Source organism: Nipponia nippon, unplaced genomic scaffold (assembly GCF_047370975.1).
Source record: "Nipponia nippon isolate SJK-2023a ecotype South Korea unplaced genomic scaffold, ASM4737097v1 scaffold_25, whole genome shotgun sequence".
In the NCBI taxonomy this organism is placed as follows: domain Eukaryota; kingdom Metazoa; phylum Chordata; class Aves; order Pelecaniformes; family Threskiornithidae; genus Nipponia; species Nipponia nippon.
The window spans coordinates 6178506-6194012 of record NW_028262342.1 but is presented as its reverse complement, the minus strand read 5'-3'; the positions used below and the strand labels follow the sequence as shown (position 1 = coordinate 6194012).

Below are 15507 nucleotides of genomic sequence, written 5' to 3'. Positions count from 1 at the left end.
AAGTGCCATCAGGTTTTAAATTAAAGCTTATCACCAGCTGGGAGCGAATGAACCCTGCATCATGTTTTATGGTGCCATCTGCCAGGCAGGAGCAGAGACCCCAGCACAGGGCTGGCTGCCTTCAGCAGGGATGGGGGGCAGCTGGAAGTGACTCTGTCGGTGGGGGACCCGGGTGGGACAGCCCTGGGGACAGGCTGCCGGTGACACTGCTCTGCACCCCCGTTGCGATTCAGCCGTGTTGCTGGAAAGCACCGTCCCAAACGCGCGCTGCTGGAACAGGGGCCGTGGCAAGGGAAGGGCTTATTTAAATTATTAATTAGCTTTGTTTTTAAACACGGGCTCCGAGCAGCCTCCGCAGCAGAAGGAATTGTTATTAAACGCCAGCCCTCCGGCAGGCAGGCCATGTGTGCGCAGCAGAGCCCGCAGCGCTTGGCTGCCAGATAAAGACGTTATTGTTGTCATCGTGCCTCCGTCCCAGCCCTCCGCCTCCCGCACTCCCACCCACCCTCGGCCAGCGGCTCCCAGGAACAAAACCCCCGCGCTCGGCCGAGGCTCACTCCTGGCCCTGCGGAGAGGAGGCGGAGGCGGAGGAGGGAGACAGACAGCCAGAGAGAAACTTGTCTTGGGGATTAATAAGAGGCAGGAGGAGGGAGAGGTGCACACAGGTAAGCTGTGGGCAGGTGCTTTCCCCCAGGCTCTTCTCGCCTCCCTCCAACCCAGGACGCTGCACTGGTCCACGATGCTCCTGCCCTCGCCAGCCTCCCTTACATGCAAAGCAGCGTCTGCTCTTCCTTTTTGTTTCTCTCCTCTTGTTGGTTTTTCTGTTCTTCAGCAGCTGGAGTCTTTGTTCCTTCCTTTTTCTCTCTTTGCAAGAGTTTTTCTCAGCGTGGGGCTGGGGTGGAGGGGGGGTCCTTGGGGCTGCAGAGGAAAGTCCCGCGTGTGATCGCGTCGCAGCTGCTGCCAGTCGCTTTCTGCGGGGGTGGGCGAGGACCCCCTTGTGTCCCCCCCGCCCCGACCCGTGCCCTCGCACCCTCTCAACCCCACGCACGCTCGGCTCTGGCTCTGCAGCCGGGGAGGCAGAGCTGGGGGGGCTGGGGGGCTGCACAGGGCAGCCATGCCTCGGGAAGCAGCAGGGAAAGCAAGGATGGGGAGAGGCTGAGAGGGGCGCAGACACCTCCGGAGCCAGGACCCTCCGGTAGCACCGGGTCACCGTGCCGTCCCCGTGCTCAGCACGGGCTCCTTGTTCCCAGCCAGATCTGCAGAAGGGCTGGGGAAACGGCCGGGGCTGGGGGCCTGTGGGGGGCTGCTCCCATGGGAGGGGGGCTGTGCGAGCCCCTCGCCCCTGCGCCGGAGCGGGGAGTTTCCCTGCCCTGCGGAGGGGACCAGCATCGCGCCGCTTTGAGAGCGAGGTGGGAGAGAGCAGCTGAACAGCACCTCAGCTGCAATTTTCAGCAAACTGGTTTTCTGCCCGAAATTTCGGTGGTAAAACCCAGCTCTCCTGCCCGTGCCTGGATCATGTAGCCCATTCCCAGGGCGTGTAACACCACTTTTGCTGCCTCGGTCACTGAGATTTGAGCCAGCTCTGCTCCAGGCAGCGGAGAGGGGCAGCCCCCTCCCTGCACCCCACCGTGGGGCGAGCTGCCGTGGGGGTCCCGTGGGGAGCCGGCTCTTTGTCTCTGCTCCGGCAGAGGCAGGAGGTGATGGGAGGCAGCAACAGGGCAGCGATGTTCGCTGAGGTCCTGCGGAAAGGATTTCGTTGTGTGAAAGAAACTCATCTCAAACCTGCCCTTCCCTGCCTGTTTGAGAGTTTTAGGAAAAGCATCTACAGGGCAGAAAGGGGAAATTCGTCCCCTTGGCAGCTGAACGCAAAGCATGTCACCCATGAGGGCTTGGAAACTTTCCTGGGAGCCTGCGATCGTTGGCCTTCCTTATGTGGTGCTCGGCCGATGGCATCCCGCAAGCTGCCGGAGCTGCCTCCCGGGAAGCACCCTTTCCTCGGCCAGCCCGGGACAGGCGGTGCGGAGCAGAAGCGCAGGGTGCTGGGTGTCGCTGCTTCCCTGGGGAAAGGGGGGGCGAGCGGCTGAGTGTTTTCACCTGGGAAGAGATAAAAGTGCAGTGGTGGGAGGTTTCCTCTGCCCTCGGGAAGAGGCTGGAGGGGAGGGATGAGGCAGCAGCAGCTGATAAGGCATCAGAGCAGTTTCCCACCCTTAGAGAAAGCAGAGCCCAGGGGAGGTATCTGCTTGGAGGGGAGCAGGGCGTGCGTGGGGAGCGGGCTCGGGGCCGGGCTGCGGGCCCTTTGGCAACATTTTCTCCCATGATTTGCTTTTGTCTGTGTCCAGCCAGTTCCTCCGTGTGTGGCAGAGATCTGCGGGAGGGCTGAGCCGGGAGCAGCCCCGGGAAGGGTCCGGACACGCAGCGAGGGAGGCGGAGGAGGGAGGAATTGCTGACACGGAGAAGGCAGCGGAAAGGTGTTTTCTGCCAGGGCTGCCTTCCCACGGACCCTGCTGTGGGAGGAGGCTGCTGGAGGGAGCAGCGAACACGACAAGCCTTTCGCAACGAGTCTGGTGACTGTGGGACAGTGAGGAAATGCTGCTGGCGCGCAGCGGGATGCGGGAGCCGCGCATTGCCATCCCTGCGTCTTGCAGTCCTAGGGCTGAGCCCAAAAGTGTTGTTCAAGAGCCTGGGAGCGTGTCCAGGCTGCTCTCCGGCAGGGTCTCCTGGGACACCCATCCCCTGCATGGCCACAGCGCTATCCCCGCAAGAAGAAACGCAGCGGGGCTGAGCCCCTGCGGCTGCCTCGGCCCCGTGCTGGCCCCGGCCCCAGCCAAGCGGCTGCCTGCGGCTCCGCTTCTCGCTGGGAAAGTGCTGGGAAAGGGCGAGGGAAGAGCAAGTTGTCGCATCAGGGCTCTGCTCCCCAGGGGAGCCTGCGGGCGCCTGGGTGACAGTGTGTCTGCCCTCCCCTCCGAGGACAGGCTTGTGCTGTATTTAGCCCTTTTCCACCATTCCCAGCTCTCCAGCGCCGCTGGATAAAGAGCTCCCTGTTTTGGTTACAGCTGATCAGACCCAGGCTCTTGCAGAGACATGAACAGGCTGCTGCAGTGGTTGGATGCGAGGGAAGCTAATGGGAGCTTTGCTGGCTCCTTTTGGTTATTTTTAGCTTGCCCTCCTTGTTCTGCTCCAACATGCAGGTTCCCAGGCTGGGTGGGGGCATTTTTCCAGCCTGGGGGCTGCAGGGATGATGGGAATTGGGGGTCCCAGTGGAAAAGCTGTGAAGGGAGCTAGCAGGGTTATGGGCAACAGGCTGGAAAGGATCCCTGGCCCAGCCATCTAGTCTTTCCCCTCTCCTCCCAAAGTTAAAAGCTCCCTTTATCCCTCCCAGCCCCTCCACAGGAGCAGGGGTCCCCGATGCATTGGTGATAACTATGCAGGGCCAGCTGCTGCTCTCTGCATGTCTAACTGCTGCAAGGGGAGGCAGGGAGGGCAGGAGGCACCCAAGGGAGAGCAGCGGGACCCTGCCCGTGACAAATCCTCCCCTGACCTTTACATAGCTCGCTCTTGCCCCAGAGGTTGTGATTTTTGCCTGCCCTTGGCACCAGTCGCGGGGCTGGCAGTGAGCACTGCTTGGGCGCTGCGGGTTAGGGAGATGCAGCGGAGATAAACTATTTGGAAAGCAAACACCAGTGGCATTTGGGGCTGGAATTTCCAGCTGTTGTGCCGAATTTTTGTCAATTGTAATGGGATGACTGAGGGAGCAGCTGCCTCTTTCTGGGAAAAACCCTGGGCTGGCATCTGTTGGGTGCCTTGGTCTTGCACCCAGACCAAGCTGCTCAGCCCAGCCCGCAGCTCAGGAGGTGTCAGAACTGTTTTTGTCCATGAATCGAGCCTTTTCTCCACACCAGGTGGTTGGTTTCCTGAATGCATTCATTGCTTCATGATTTAACTTTATTCCAGTTGCATGGATTCCTTGTGGGTACCCGGGATCCGAGCTGTCCTGTGCGCCAGGGAGAGGTGGGAAAGGTCGAGCGGAGGCATTTGCAGAGCAGGCGCTGTGCCGTGGCTCTGGCCGCGGATTCAGCAGCCAGTGCTCGTGCAGAATCAGGGTGTGGAATTTTGAAATCTGGCTTCTTGCATTCACGCCAGTAAATTCAACTGCATGAAACTGGATGGAGAACAGACTGCCGACTGTGCTGGGTCCAGGGAGAGCTGGCTTTGAACCTTCCAGCGTGTTGGAGGCAATTGTAAAGCTTGTGGTGGCCTCAGGCTTGTTGCAAAAAGCCCGGCTGCGGCCCTGTTGAGGACGTTATTCTGGATGCGGGGCTGTTGCGGGGACTGCTGGCTGTGAGCTGGTTTCTGGCAGATTGCTTGGCAGTGGGTCCTGCTTTCCCTGAGCGGGCTGGGGAGCGGCGGGCAGAGCCTCTGCGGGGAGCTGCAGCTTTGCAGGGAGAGGCTGGTGGGGACCGACAGCACAGAAAGGCCACGGCAGCGCTGGCTCTGCCTGGCTGCGATGGCAAAGGGGCTGTGGCAGTCCCCATGGGGATGTGGCAGCGGGTTGCAGGCAGCACAGTGTATAAAAGGGGCTGCATCTGCCTCCTGACACTTTCCTTCTGTGCTGACAAATGCCACATGATGCTGCCACGCTCCAGCCTGAATTTCTGGCTCGATATTTCTGCTATATGCCGAGTTCCTAAACATCTGCAGCGTTAAAGCCTCATGCGGAGGGGATGGCACAGGCTGTGTGGGGCCAGGGTGTTCCTGGAAGGGCTGAGAGCTCAGGCAGCTCCCTCGACCCACGGGGCAACAGCTCTGCCCTGTCCCCCACCCTCCCTGTGACGCTGCCCGGGGTGGCCCGAGCTGAGCATCGCTCCGCGAGGAGGGAGCCGAACGCCCGGATCATAGCATGTACTGGCTGGAATATCGTGTCCTGGCTGCCTCCTCACTCTGCAACGGGCCAAACGCAGACCTCAGCCCCCACCGCTCCCCCGAGCGTTGTGGGTGTTAAAATCCAGGTCTGAGTTTTGGAGCTGAGGCAAAATCCCATGGAAAGGTCTGGGACAAGGTGGGGGGGAGAGCCACGTGCAGGGAGGGACGTGGCTGGGAAAGGAGCGGAGTGCTGCGGGGCCAGGGAGGGGAGTGCACGTAGAGCAGCTCTCTGTCACGAATTTGTCCATTCTCTGCAGCCCGCCGTTGGATCTGAACTCTCACAACACAGAAGCACGCACGTACATCCCCAAAGGGGACTCGCTGCAGCGCTGCTGAGCTGAATGTCTGGCAGCATTCGGCCCCGCTGCTCTTCCCCTGTTCCTCCCTTCCCCCAGCGAGATGCCAGAGCTCTGATTGAAAACAGCAGGCATGTGAGGCTTGTAGGGTTAAACAGAGCCAGATGGGAGTGGAGTGCGGCAAAAAGGAAAGTAACAGGCTGGGCCTGGAGGGGGGGTGAGAACAGGATCTTTTCTTGGAGAAAGAGCCATTACTTGGAAAGAATCAATTACATGGAGCCCCAGGAATGTGTGGGATCACTTCAAAGGGAGCCGGGCTGGCGAAGCTCTGGGAGCAGTGGCCCATGGAGGGGCCCTAGGGGCATCCCCGGGTGGGATGTGGACCCGGTGGGAAGCTGTACGCAAAAGGGGCTACCCCAGCAGCGTTGGTCTGTGCCGCTTGCTGATCGGATGAGGGCTGGGCACATTTCCCTGCTGCTGCCCAAAGGCACATGCGATGTTTGCAGCTCCCACCGGGCACGCTGGGCTGAGCGGGGCTGGCTGCGCCCGAGGTGCCACTGACCCCAGGCGTGACGGCAGCGCTGCGCACCGGCAAGCTGCAAGCTCAACTCTGTCGTGTTGCATGGGAGAGCGCGATGAGCCGGGAGAGCTTGATTTCTCTCCAGCATCAGCATCACCGGCTTCAGCATCACCAAGGCTTCTGCCCCCACACTCCTGTCCAGCAGCACTGGCTCCCACGGCAGATGCTCTGTTTCCCCAGGAGATCCATCTTCCTCTGAGTCTCCTCATCTTCCTCTCCGTCTTCCTCCCTGTCTCATCTCACTTGATTCTTTTTTCCCACCCTGCTTCTGCTGAGCTCCTCCATCTGCCTTGCCGTGCATCCAGCTCGGCTCTGTTCCTGCTGGGGTGACAAATGCCGCTGGGAAAAGCCTGGCGAACACCCCGAGGTATCTGCCCAGGAAGCCCACAGCCTGGCCTGCTCCAGCTGGCCCCGGCAAGTGTCGGAGCATCCAAAGCACCTTCTGCATGGGGCTTTCTGGGGAGCTCGTCTGCAACAAGCTGGATCCCTCCATCCTCCAAGCATCGGCTGGAGAGCTACCAGCAACAGTCTTGCAGGGACGATTGCTGCTGTTCCAGGCAGCAGCAGGGAGGGCAGAGATGGGACAGGCAGCCTTCACGGGCTTGGTAACGACCCAGAGGGAGAGGGGGTTTGTACAGGGTGTTGGGCTGGTGTCCAGGAGAGGCCCTCTGGCTAGGAGCAAGCAGAGACCTCGCCTGATCCCTCCAGACCTCCCACTTCTACTGGGACTCTCCCCAAATAACAATCCCAGCCCAGCACCCTGCAGTGGGACTAGAGGCGATGGATCAGTTATTTGGGCAGCACAGGGAGCTGTACAGCTGAACACCTTTGGTATCGCCCATGCATAATCTTGCAAATGGCCTTTTTATCACACGGCCTTGAAAATGGGCTGTCCTGCATTAAATCCTTGTCCCTGCAGCACAGGACCATCCATCTTTGCTGCCCCACTTAACTGCTGCTGGCCTCCCGATACTGTTGCTCAGCCAATTTCCTACTGAATCATTGATTTTTTGGCTCAAGTGCAAAATTAAGCCTAATCCATCAAGGCCTCTGAAGGGGCAATCCATCCTTCGGCGAGAGGGCACAGCGGTGTTGGGACTCCCGGGGCGGTCCAGGCTCTGCGAGGCAGCGCTGGGGGTGATGTGCGAAAAAAGCCCAAACCAAATGTAAAAAACCCAACGCCCCCCCGCAATGGCATAAAGCTGAGCCAGAGAGAGGGGATCTCAGTGACTCACGCTCTAGAGAGGGGTTGGATTTAAAGATAACTTCCAAGGGGAAGGAGAGAAAATAGCAGGTTACTGGCAGGGATGTGGGGTAAATTCCCGCCTGTCAGAGACTGCAGTGATGGGGGAGATGGGAGATGATGCGGTACCTAAATCGGGTGCTTCCTAACCCACCTCTTCTTGGTGCCTCCCTCAGGGAAACATCTGGACCATGAAGGTGGCCTTCAGATTGCTTCTCCCGCTTGTTCTTGTGCTGATCTCGGAGGTGAGCGGGCAGCGGAGGAAGCCTCCCCGGAAACCCACCCGCCCGCCTCCCGAGCTCGTTGAGCCCGTGGAGCCCACAGAGCTGCCTCCGCCCCTGCCACCGGGCCCCCCCTCCATCTTCCCCGACTGCCCCCGGGAATGCTACTGCCCCCCAGACTTCCCCTCCGCCCTCTACTGTGACAGCCGCAACCTGCGGAAGGTCCCCATCATCCCGTCCCGCATCCACTACCTCTACCTCCAGAACAACTTCATCGATGACCTCCCGGAGGAGTCCTTCAGGAACGCCACGGGCCTGAAATGGGTCAACCTAGACAACAATCGCATCCGGAAGGTGGACAGGCGGGTCCTGGAGAAGCTGGAAAACCTCATCTTCCTCTACATGGAGAAGAACCAGCTCAAGGAGGTGCCTGCCTTCCTGCCACCCAACCTGGAGCAGCTGCGTTTGAGCAGGAACCAGATCTCCAAGATCCCTGCTGGTGTCTTCAACAAGCTGGAGAACCTGGTGCTCTTGGACCTGCACCACAACAAGCTAAGCGATGGGGTCTTCAACAAAAACACCTTCAAGGGACTCAAGAACCTTATGCAACTCAACCTCGCCCACAACATCCTGAGGAAAATGCCCCCCGGGGTGCCCAGTGCCATCCACCAGCTCTTCCTGGACAGGAACAACATTGAAGACATCCCCAGTGACTACTTCAAGGAGTTTCCCAACCTGGCGTTCATCCGGCTCAACTACAACCAGATCTCTGACAAGGGGCTGCCCAAGAACTCCTTCAACCTCACCAACTTGCTGGTGTTGCACCTGGCCCACAACAAGCTCACCAATGTCCCTTTCATCAGCCCCAAGCTGGAGCACCTCTACCTGAATAACAACTCCATTGAAAGTGAGTTGCGCTGGCCGGGAGGCCACGGCGAGGTCTGGGGGGGAACGGACGGGCTTGGGGATGGCACGTGTTTCGTTGAAGAAGGGCATTATTCACTCAGTGGGATGTGAACTCTTCAAAGGGGGATGCAGTGGTGAGATGAGCTGGGGGGTCTTTGTAGGTGAACAAGGCCCTAAGGGGGATGGATTTGCAGGTGGGGAAGGATGGCCTGAGGATTAGGGTGGTAGCTGAGGAGCAGGGCTAAAATCCCCCTGGTGCTGCAGGGCTTTTCTTGTTCATTGTCATGGGCAGCTCTTCTTTGGGGCCACCTGCCATCTAAATAGTTACTTCCCCAGCAGGGCTCAGAAATAGGGATATTTAAAAAGGAGAGTCTGTGCACATATTTTAAGAACAGATGCCAAATACGCAGTCAAGATGGTTAGAAATAACCCAGCTTAGCTCTCGAGCTGAGCCTTGAAGAGGAAGGAACAGGGAGAACAAGGCTGTGATGGAGGTTGCCTTGGCAAACCAGCCGGGGCAGTTTCACACCGTTGCAGGCAAAGCACTGCAGTTTCATGGGAGAGGTGCTGGCCTGTGAAATGTGTAAACATAGCTAGCACATATGAGAAGAAGACAGAGACCCATTCCTGGTCACCCCAGATGTTTCTGCTATTAGAGGTCCAGCAACCTGCTGTCCTTGCTATCCGCGGGGAAGCAAGAATGCGGCACTCCTGCCAGAAACCCTCCACGTGCACCGGGAAAAGTGTGCTGGGCTCCTCTATTTCTGGCTGCAGTGGGGTGTATGGGGGCTGCAGGACCCACCCAGGGCATTACTGGCCTGCGAAGCAGCCGCCGAGCAGGACGCTGGTCCCCACAAGTGGTGTGACACAAGCACTTCCCTGCCGCAGTGTTTATTGTGCAGTGGTGGTGCGTGGCTTTGTATGTGAGGGTGGTCCACTGCCAAAGAGGGGCTGTAAAATCACAGAGCAGCGTTAGCGGGCCGGCTCCTGCCCAAACAGGGCACTGAAATGAGCCAGGAAGGGACGAGCAAGAAAGCTGCTCTTTGCAGGCAAGCCCTAATAGCGTTATGGGATGTGATGCCAAGGAAAGGGACAAAACCCTCACAAAGCCACATCCCTCCTCTCAGGGGGTCACCGGAGTCGGTTGCCAGGGCATAATGACGCCGTGATGAACGTCTGGTTCAAATGCCAGTTAATCTGTATTTTATTTAAACACCACCAAACTGGAGCCAAGGGGGACCTTGGGGCAAAGGTGGGGACTGCTGCTGGCTCCAGACACACCGGTACCCAGGTCCTGCCAGGGCTTTCCATGGAGAGACGCCCGCGTGGCCGTGCACATCATGTCCCAGCTCTTTTTTTGCCTATTTTACCCAGCTTTTATAAGGTTTCAGTCCCTGAAGTTGGGTAACAACATAAGGATCTCCCAGTTTATTTTCCATAACGCAGGCCCCAGGGTGGGGAGAAACACGTGGAAATCCAGAAGTGAGCAACGAGCCGGTTATTGACGTTATCTCCAGCGTAACGGTGCTGCAGCATGTTTCCTTGATGTTTTCTTTGAAGGCTTAGGGCTGGCTCGGCAGGTTTCATGTTTGAAATAATCCCTTTTCTCTCTCAAATGACACTGCATCCCTTACTGTGCTTTGGCTGAACGTGACCTACTTCATTTCTGAACAAAAGCAAGATTTTCCTCTCGCTGGGGATGCGCTGTCTTCTGGGGGAGGCTGGGGATTCTTCCCCTCGGTAGCAAAGCAACCCCATTCTGGGGTTCGACAGGCAGGGGCAGGCAGGGAGGGGGGTCTCTACATCCCTCTCTGTCTCCTTTTCCTCTAACCTGCAGCCTGCTTTTCCTCTTGTCCCTGCAGAAATCAATGGGACGCAGATCTGCCCCACCTCGCTGATGTCCATCCAGGACTTCTCCCCCTCCGACCTGGACAGCGTACCCCGGCTCCGGTACCTGCGGCTGGACGGGAACCTCCTGAAGCCCCCCATCCCCTTGGACCTGATGATGTGTTTCCGCCTCCTGCAGTCCGTGGTTTTCTAGCCCTGCCCAGCAGCACACCTCTCCCAGGACTTGGCTTTGCACAGAGACTCGACCCCTGTCGGTGTTTGACACGTGGGACCCTCTTTGCCTCCCTCTCCCCCTGCTCACACCCCGTCTCCATCCCTCTTGCCTTTTCCCCTTTCTTCCCTGCAACGGCCGTGGACACGCGCAGCATGTGCGTCCTTGGGTACCGCTGTCTGCAGGACAGCACCGTGTTGCAGCAGCCGTCCCAGGTCGCAGCATCAGCCCGGGGTGGCTGCCACGCTCGCCCCAGCTCCCTGCCTGTGGGCTCTGCCTTCTCTGCCCTCACCCCAGGCCAGCCCTGGAGCTGGGTCTGTCTCTCCCCTTCCACCCGGCAGAGTTTCAGGAGGTTGGATTCGGTTCTAGCCAAAAGCATCTCCGGATGGAGCTGACGAGGGAGCCCAGGGGCCACCTCGCTGCAGGACTTGGGCCATATCATTGCTCCGGGTGGCTGCACCCGGAAAGCCTGCGATGTCCCTGGGGAAAAATCCCCAGTGACGGAGGTGGAGCGGGGATGCCCTGGGCTGGTGCGCTGAGGGTGCAGATGGCCACCCCGCAGCCTTGGGGCTCAGGGTGATGCCAGCCTGGCGAATGGGTGTTGCGTGGCTGGGGAGCAGGATGCGTGCAGGAGGAGGGCGGCTGGGTCTGGCGCTGGCCGGCAGGACCGGCAACGACACCTCGTGGCCAGAGCCACGTCCCAGGGCCCCGGGCGAGGGACACGCTCCTCTCGCCTGGGCCCTCCTGGGGGGCTTCGGCCTTGGCTCCGCATCGTTCTCCAGGCCAAGGGGCTTATTCCCTCCTGGAGGTGTGAATCTGGCAGGAGGGAGTAGGGAGGGCATCCGGCCCCTGCGGCCGGAGCTGGACTCTCCTGCTCCCTGTGTGGGTTGCACCCTCCCCACAACAAAACACCGTGCACCCTCCTTTGCAACACCAGCCCCCTCCCCAGCTTTCATCCCCCCCCCGCTCCCCGCGGCAGCATCAGTCCCCGGTGCCGCAGCCCCCTCCCAGCATCCTGCATCCCCCCGCCCCGTGCTGCGGAGACGCAGAGCTCGGTGCATCGGCTGCCCCCCGCTGCTTCCAGCCAAACCCTGCCCTCCCCGGCGCGGGCAGGACCCAAAGCCTGCAGGACCCCGATGCCAACAACCTCCCCTGGGCCCGGGACCCCCCGAGGGCAGCGCAGAGCCAGCTGCTCTGCGGCGATGCCAGCAGGACGCTTGCCCCCGTATTTAGGCACCTGGGGCCGGCTGCTGACGTGGGTGTAAACCCGGGCTCTGCCAGGGCTGGGTTGACCCGTGAGATCTCTGCTCTGCTCTCACGGTCCCTCTGCCCTCCTGCCTTGGCTCCCACCTCCTGGAAGTTTTACTCTCAGTTGCTTTCTTGAACCAAACACACATGACTGGTTTTGCCTTTTTTTTTTTAGAAAAAAGGAAAGAAAAAGAAAAGGGGAGAATTACTCTTTCGGATAAAGCTATTTTTTATTCCTCCTTCTCCCTGTTTTGACATGTATCGCTTCCCTCTTTGATAGCTGTACCTGCATATATAGGGTGTCTGGGTTTAGGGGGTATTATTCTCTTTTTTTTCTTCCTGATTCTCAGGATTTAGATTTAAGGCCGAGCATTAGAGGAAAAAAAATCCAATTGAAATAAGCATTAAAGCAATAGACCAAAGAAACCAGCCGTTACCTCCTTTGTGTTCAGCCACCAAAGCTGACCCTCCTCCGAGACGGGCACGGACGGGCACTGTGTCCGCTCCCTGGGAATGGGCCAGGGATGCTCCCCGCAGCCGGGGCACGCACCAGCGACCCTGCGAGCTGGGTATTCCCCCCTTCCCAGCCCTGGAAGGTTCATTAAACCCCCGCGCTAATTCAAGCTTGTTTTTTCATGAGAAAAGTCTCTTCTCCAAATCTTCCTCCAGTGGGCTTTATTGGGTTTGACAGGTTTCAACCTTAAACCCGGAGACCCTATGTATATATTTATATATAATGTGTATATATACTGGTAGACTGTACAGATATATCTAGAGACATATGTAGTTCTCGACTGATTTCAACTTAATGGTATTTTCACTCCTACTCTCCGCAGCAGTGAAAATAAAATGATTCACAAGGGACCCAGAGCCGCGGTCAGACCTGCCTCTCTCTCATCCATCCTCATCTTCCTCGCTGCATGGGAGCTGCCGCTTCATTCAGGACCAGATTTCCTCTGTTGCGGCCAACTTTTCCAACAGTGGGAGCTCGGGAGACCCCGGGGGTCCCCGCAGCGGGAGGGTGGTGGGCTCGGGGGCTGCTTGTGCTGTGCCCTGCTGGAACCGATGGTGGGCTGGACCCCCAAGCAGCGCCAGCACGCCTGCAGAGTGGCGGTGGGCAGGCTGTGGAGCATGTGCCTGTCTTAACGAGCACCTCTGCTAATTAAGAGAGCCTGACCTCGGCTGCGGGTCCCAGGGCCGTGGCTGCAGCTGATGGGTGTTATTGTGCCCGCAAGCCGGCTGGCAGAAGCCAATAGCTGCATGCACTGCATGTCAGGGCAGGTTGCACGAACTCGGGCTGAGCTGCCCTCACGTCACCTTCGTGCTCCCAGGGAAGCCGGACGAACGTCCCCAGGGTGAGTTTGCCCCGGGGGGCAGCACAGAGGGGCCCCAGGGCGTGCGTGGGGGCAGCCGGCGGGGAGGCGTCTCTCCCACCCACAGCAATGAGCCCGGATCCATCCCCAGGGCTGCGGTGGTGCGGGGTGTGTGCGTGTTTTCACACGAGCAGAACGGGTGTAGGCAGCGACTCATCCTTCTGCCCATCGCTGCAGCTTCAAAAATCTCCTCTTGCTGCTGCTCTCCCCACGTGAATCATGAGCGGAGAGGGAGGACGGCTGTGGGCGCGGGTGCGAACGCATGGGCTGCGGCGTGGGGCTGCTCACGGGAGCGTGCACGCTGGCGGGAGGGGGATGCGTGTGTGTGTGCAGAGCAGGCGCAGGCAGCCAGCTCCCCGTATGTTTTTGTGCTGGAGAATAAAATCTCTGTATTTTGTGATCGGGGCGTGAATCATGCACCCCCGGGTGTGCATTCACTCCCTGCCTCCCCAGGCATGTCAGCTCTGTCTCCCGGGGGAGCTGAGCACCGCAAAAGCAGGGAGCTCATTTCTCTCTGCAAACAGCTGCTGTGCTGCCCTGGGACTGGGACCTGGGCCGGCGGCGTGGGAAGCTCTCCCCTCGCCGTGCGTGTTGTGGGGTCACGGGGAAGGCTGGAAACCCCTCGTTGGTGGAGGCTGAGTGGGGCTGCTGGGGTGGGCATGGCAGGGCTCCCCAGCACGATCTGTGCTGATCTTCCCAGTGCTGGGGAGGGAGCTGTGGGCCCACTGGGCAGCAGCTGGATATGGCGAGAGGCAGTTTGGAGCAGGATGAGTTACTGCTCAAATCAAGCCCCCTTGCCGCTGGGGACCCCCCCACCCCACTTGCGGGTGCCTGAGCAGGGACCCCTCCTGCTGGGAGGGTTTGCACCGACCCTTTGGGTGACGCCATCCATGCAGGCGTTCGCTGCGGCTGCTGAGACGCCGCTGCCTCTGGGGATAAGGGAAGAAGTGGGCACCGGGACGGACACCAGCTCCTTCTCTAAGGCAGCAAAACAGCCGCCCCGGGGCCCCCACTGCCCCGGGGCCCCCCGCCAGCCCCAGCCCAGCCCAGACTTTTGCTTTGCAGCAGTTTCCACCATGCTGGGCTGCCGGGCAGGAGCTGCCCCCTCATCATCCCCACAGCTGGAGCAGAAGGTGCCATCCGAAGGCCAGGTCCCCCGCAGCCGTGCTGGACCAAAGCCCCTGCTCCCTGGGGCGGGACAGACTCAGCCGCTGACCCTGGGCAAGCGCCTGCAGCCCCTCCAAACAGCGGAGGCACCGGGTCATCTGTAACGCCCTCCCCAGCTGCCACATCGCCTCCATCACGGTGGCTGCCGAGCCGCCTAATGAGGGGCTTAACGAAGCTTAGCGGTGGCCCTTTGCTCCGCTCCGTGCGGAGCGGGGCTGGGGCTGCCCTGGCAGGGGGACGCTGGGGGCGAGGGGGCTGCGGGTGCGTGGACAAGGCCCATGCCCACTGGTGGGGGGCTGCCAGGGTGTCCCTGCCTGCCCAGCGAGCACCGGCAGATGGGTGCGACATCTCGGGTGGGTGAGCGCGTGGGCTGCGATCTGCCTGCGAGAAAGAAGAACATTTTTACGGCAGTGGGTGGCTGTGTGTGCACAAGGCTGCCCAGCGCTGCGAGGAGCCCGTCGGGCTGTCGTGCGCACCCTGCCCGTCCTGGGGTGTCCCAACCCCACAGGACACGTCCCTGGCAATGACATCCCCCCCTCCAGAGGATGAAGCAGGGCCATGGTCCCCGAGCTGAGCCCTGTGGGGGGGGTATCAAGCAGGCCCCTGCCCCAGGGCACATGGGTGTACACAGGGGGAGATGGGGGATGTCCCCCATCCTACCCCAGTGGGGGGAGCAGCGCTGTCCCCCCCCATCCACGTCAGCTCCCCCTCCCCAAACCTGCCCCACGTTTCCAAAGCAACAGTGTGCAGAGGGGCGAGCGGCGCCGAGCCCCGCGGGAGGCAAGGGGGCGGGCGAGCCGAATCTCACCAGCCATCTGGCTGCTGGGGTGGGCCTGTGCAGACCCCCGAACCTGGGGAGCAGCAGGTCCCCCCACACCCTCCCCAGGGCTGGGATGCTCACTGCGCCCCGGGGTCCCACCCAATCGAAACCCGGATCAGCAAGGGGGGTTGCGCCTGGTGCTTTGCCATTCCTGCATCCCTGGGGACGGCCCCAGCTGGAAATTGCTCTGTGGCTTGGCAGGACCTGGGCTTGTTGGGGCAGGGATGGAGCTGGCTGTGCCCAGCGCTGTGTCCCCCCATCATCCATGGGGACAGCAGGGCAGGGAGCACAGCATGCTCCCCGTCCCGTCCCGTCCCGTCCCACCCCGTCCCCCAGCCCCAGACACAAGCCTGGGCTGTTGGAGGACAGCCACCACTGGGGCTGGCTCACCCCTGGGGACAATATAATGTCCCAGTGGGGGGCTGCCAGCTTGATTGGCCGCATCCTGCCTCTCCCCTCGGCAGCAGCCGTGCCAGGCCCCTCCATGCAGCCCCCCCCTCCTCTCCATGCATTAAAAGCCCAGCAGCCCTTCCCCAGCCAGTGCACCAGCCCCCGAGAGGAGAACAGGGCTCTCCCACGCCGACGAGGAGGGGAAAGGGGGTACGTCCATGCCATCTTCTTTCTGCTCCTCCAGCACCGAGCAGAGCCCCGCAGGGCTGGGGTGAGCTGCAGGG

At 60.4% G+C, this 15507-nt stretch overlaps 1 protein-coding gene across 2 annotated transcripts; it reads left to right on the top strand.

Annotated features, from left to right (window-relative positions):
• The first annotated feature begins 376 nt into the window (after positions 1-376).
• PRELP (proline and arginine rich end leucine rich repeat protein) lies at positions 377-12343 on the top strand. 2 transcript variants are annotated; one of them, XM_009465606.2, is made up of 3 exons: positions 377-665; positions 7216-8167; positions 10029-12343. In XM_009465606.2, exons 2-3 carry the CDS (start codon positions 7231-7233, stop codon positions 10205-10207), a joined length of 1116 nt encoding a protein of 371 aa, XP_009463881.1. In that variant the 5' UTR covers positions 377-665; positions 7216-7230; the 3' UTR covers positions 10208-12343. The 2 variants fall into 2 exon arrangements, with proteins under 2 accessions (XP_009463881.1, XP_087618410.1); XM_087762284.1 differs by lacking the exon at positions 377-665 and adding an exon at positions 5098-5347.
• Positions 12344-15507: the final 3164 nt, after the last annotated feature.

Bases quoted from the DNA above. Each gene is read 5' to 3' on its own strand.
- PRELP (XM_009465606.2), top strand. From the start codon at position 7,231: ATGAAGGTGGCCTTCAGATTGCTTCTCCCGCTTGTTCTTGTGCTGATC. The intron at 8,168-10,028 runs GTGAGTTGCGCT...TTGTCCCTGCAG, and splicing joins GAATAACAACTCCATTGAAA to AAATCAATGGGACGCAGATC.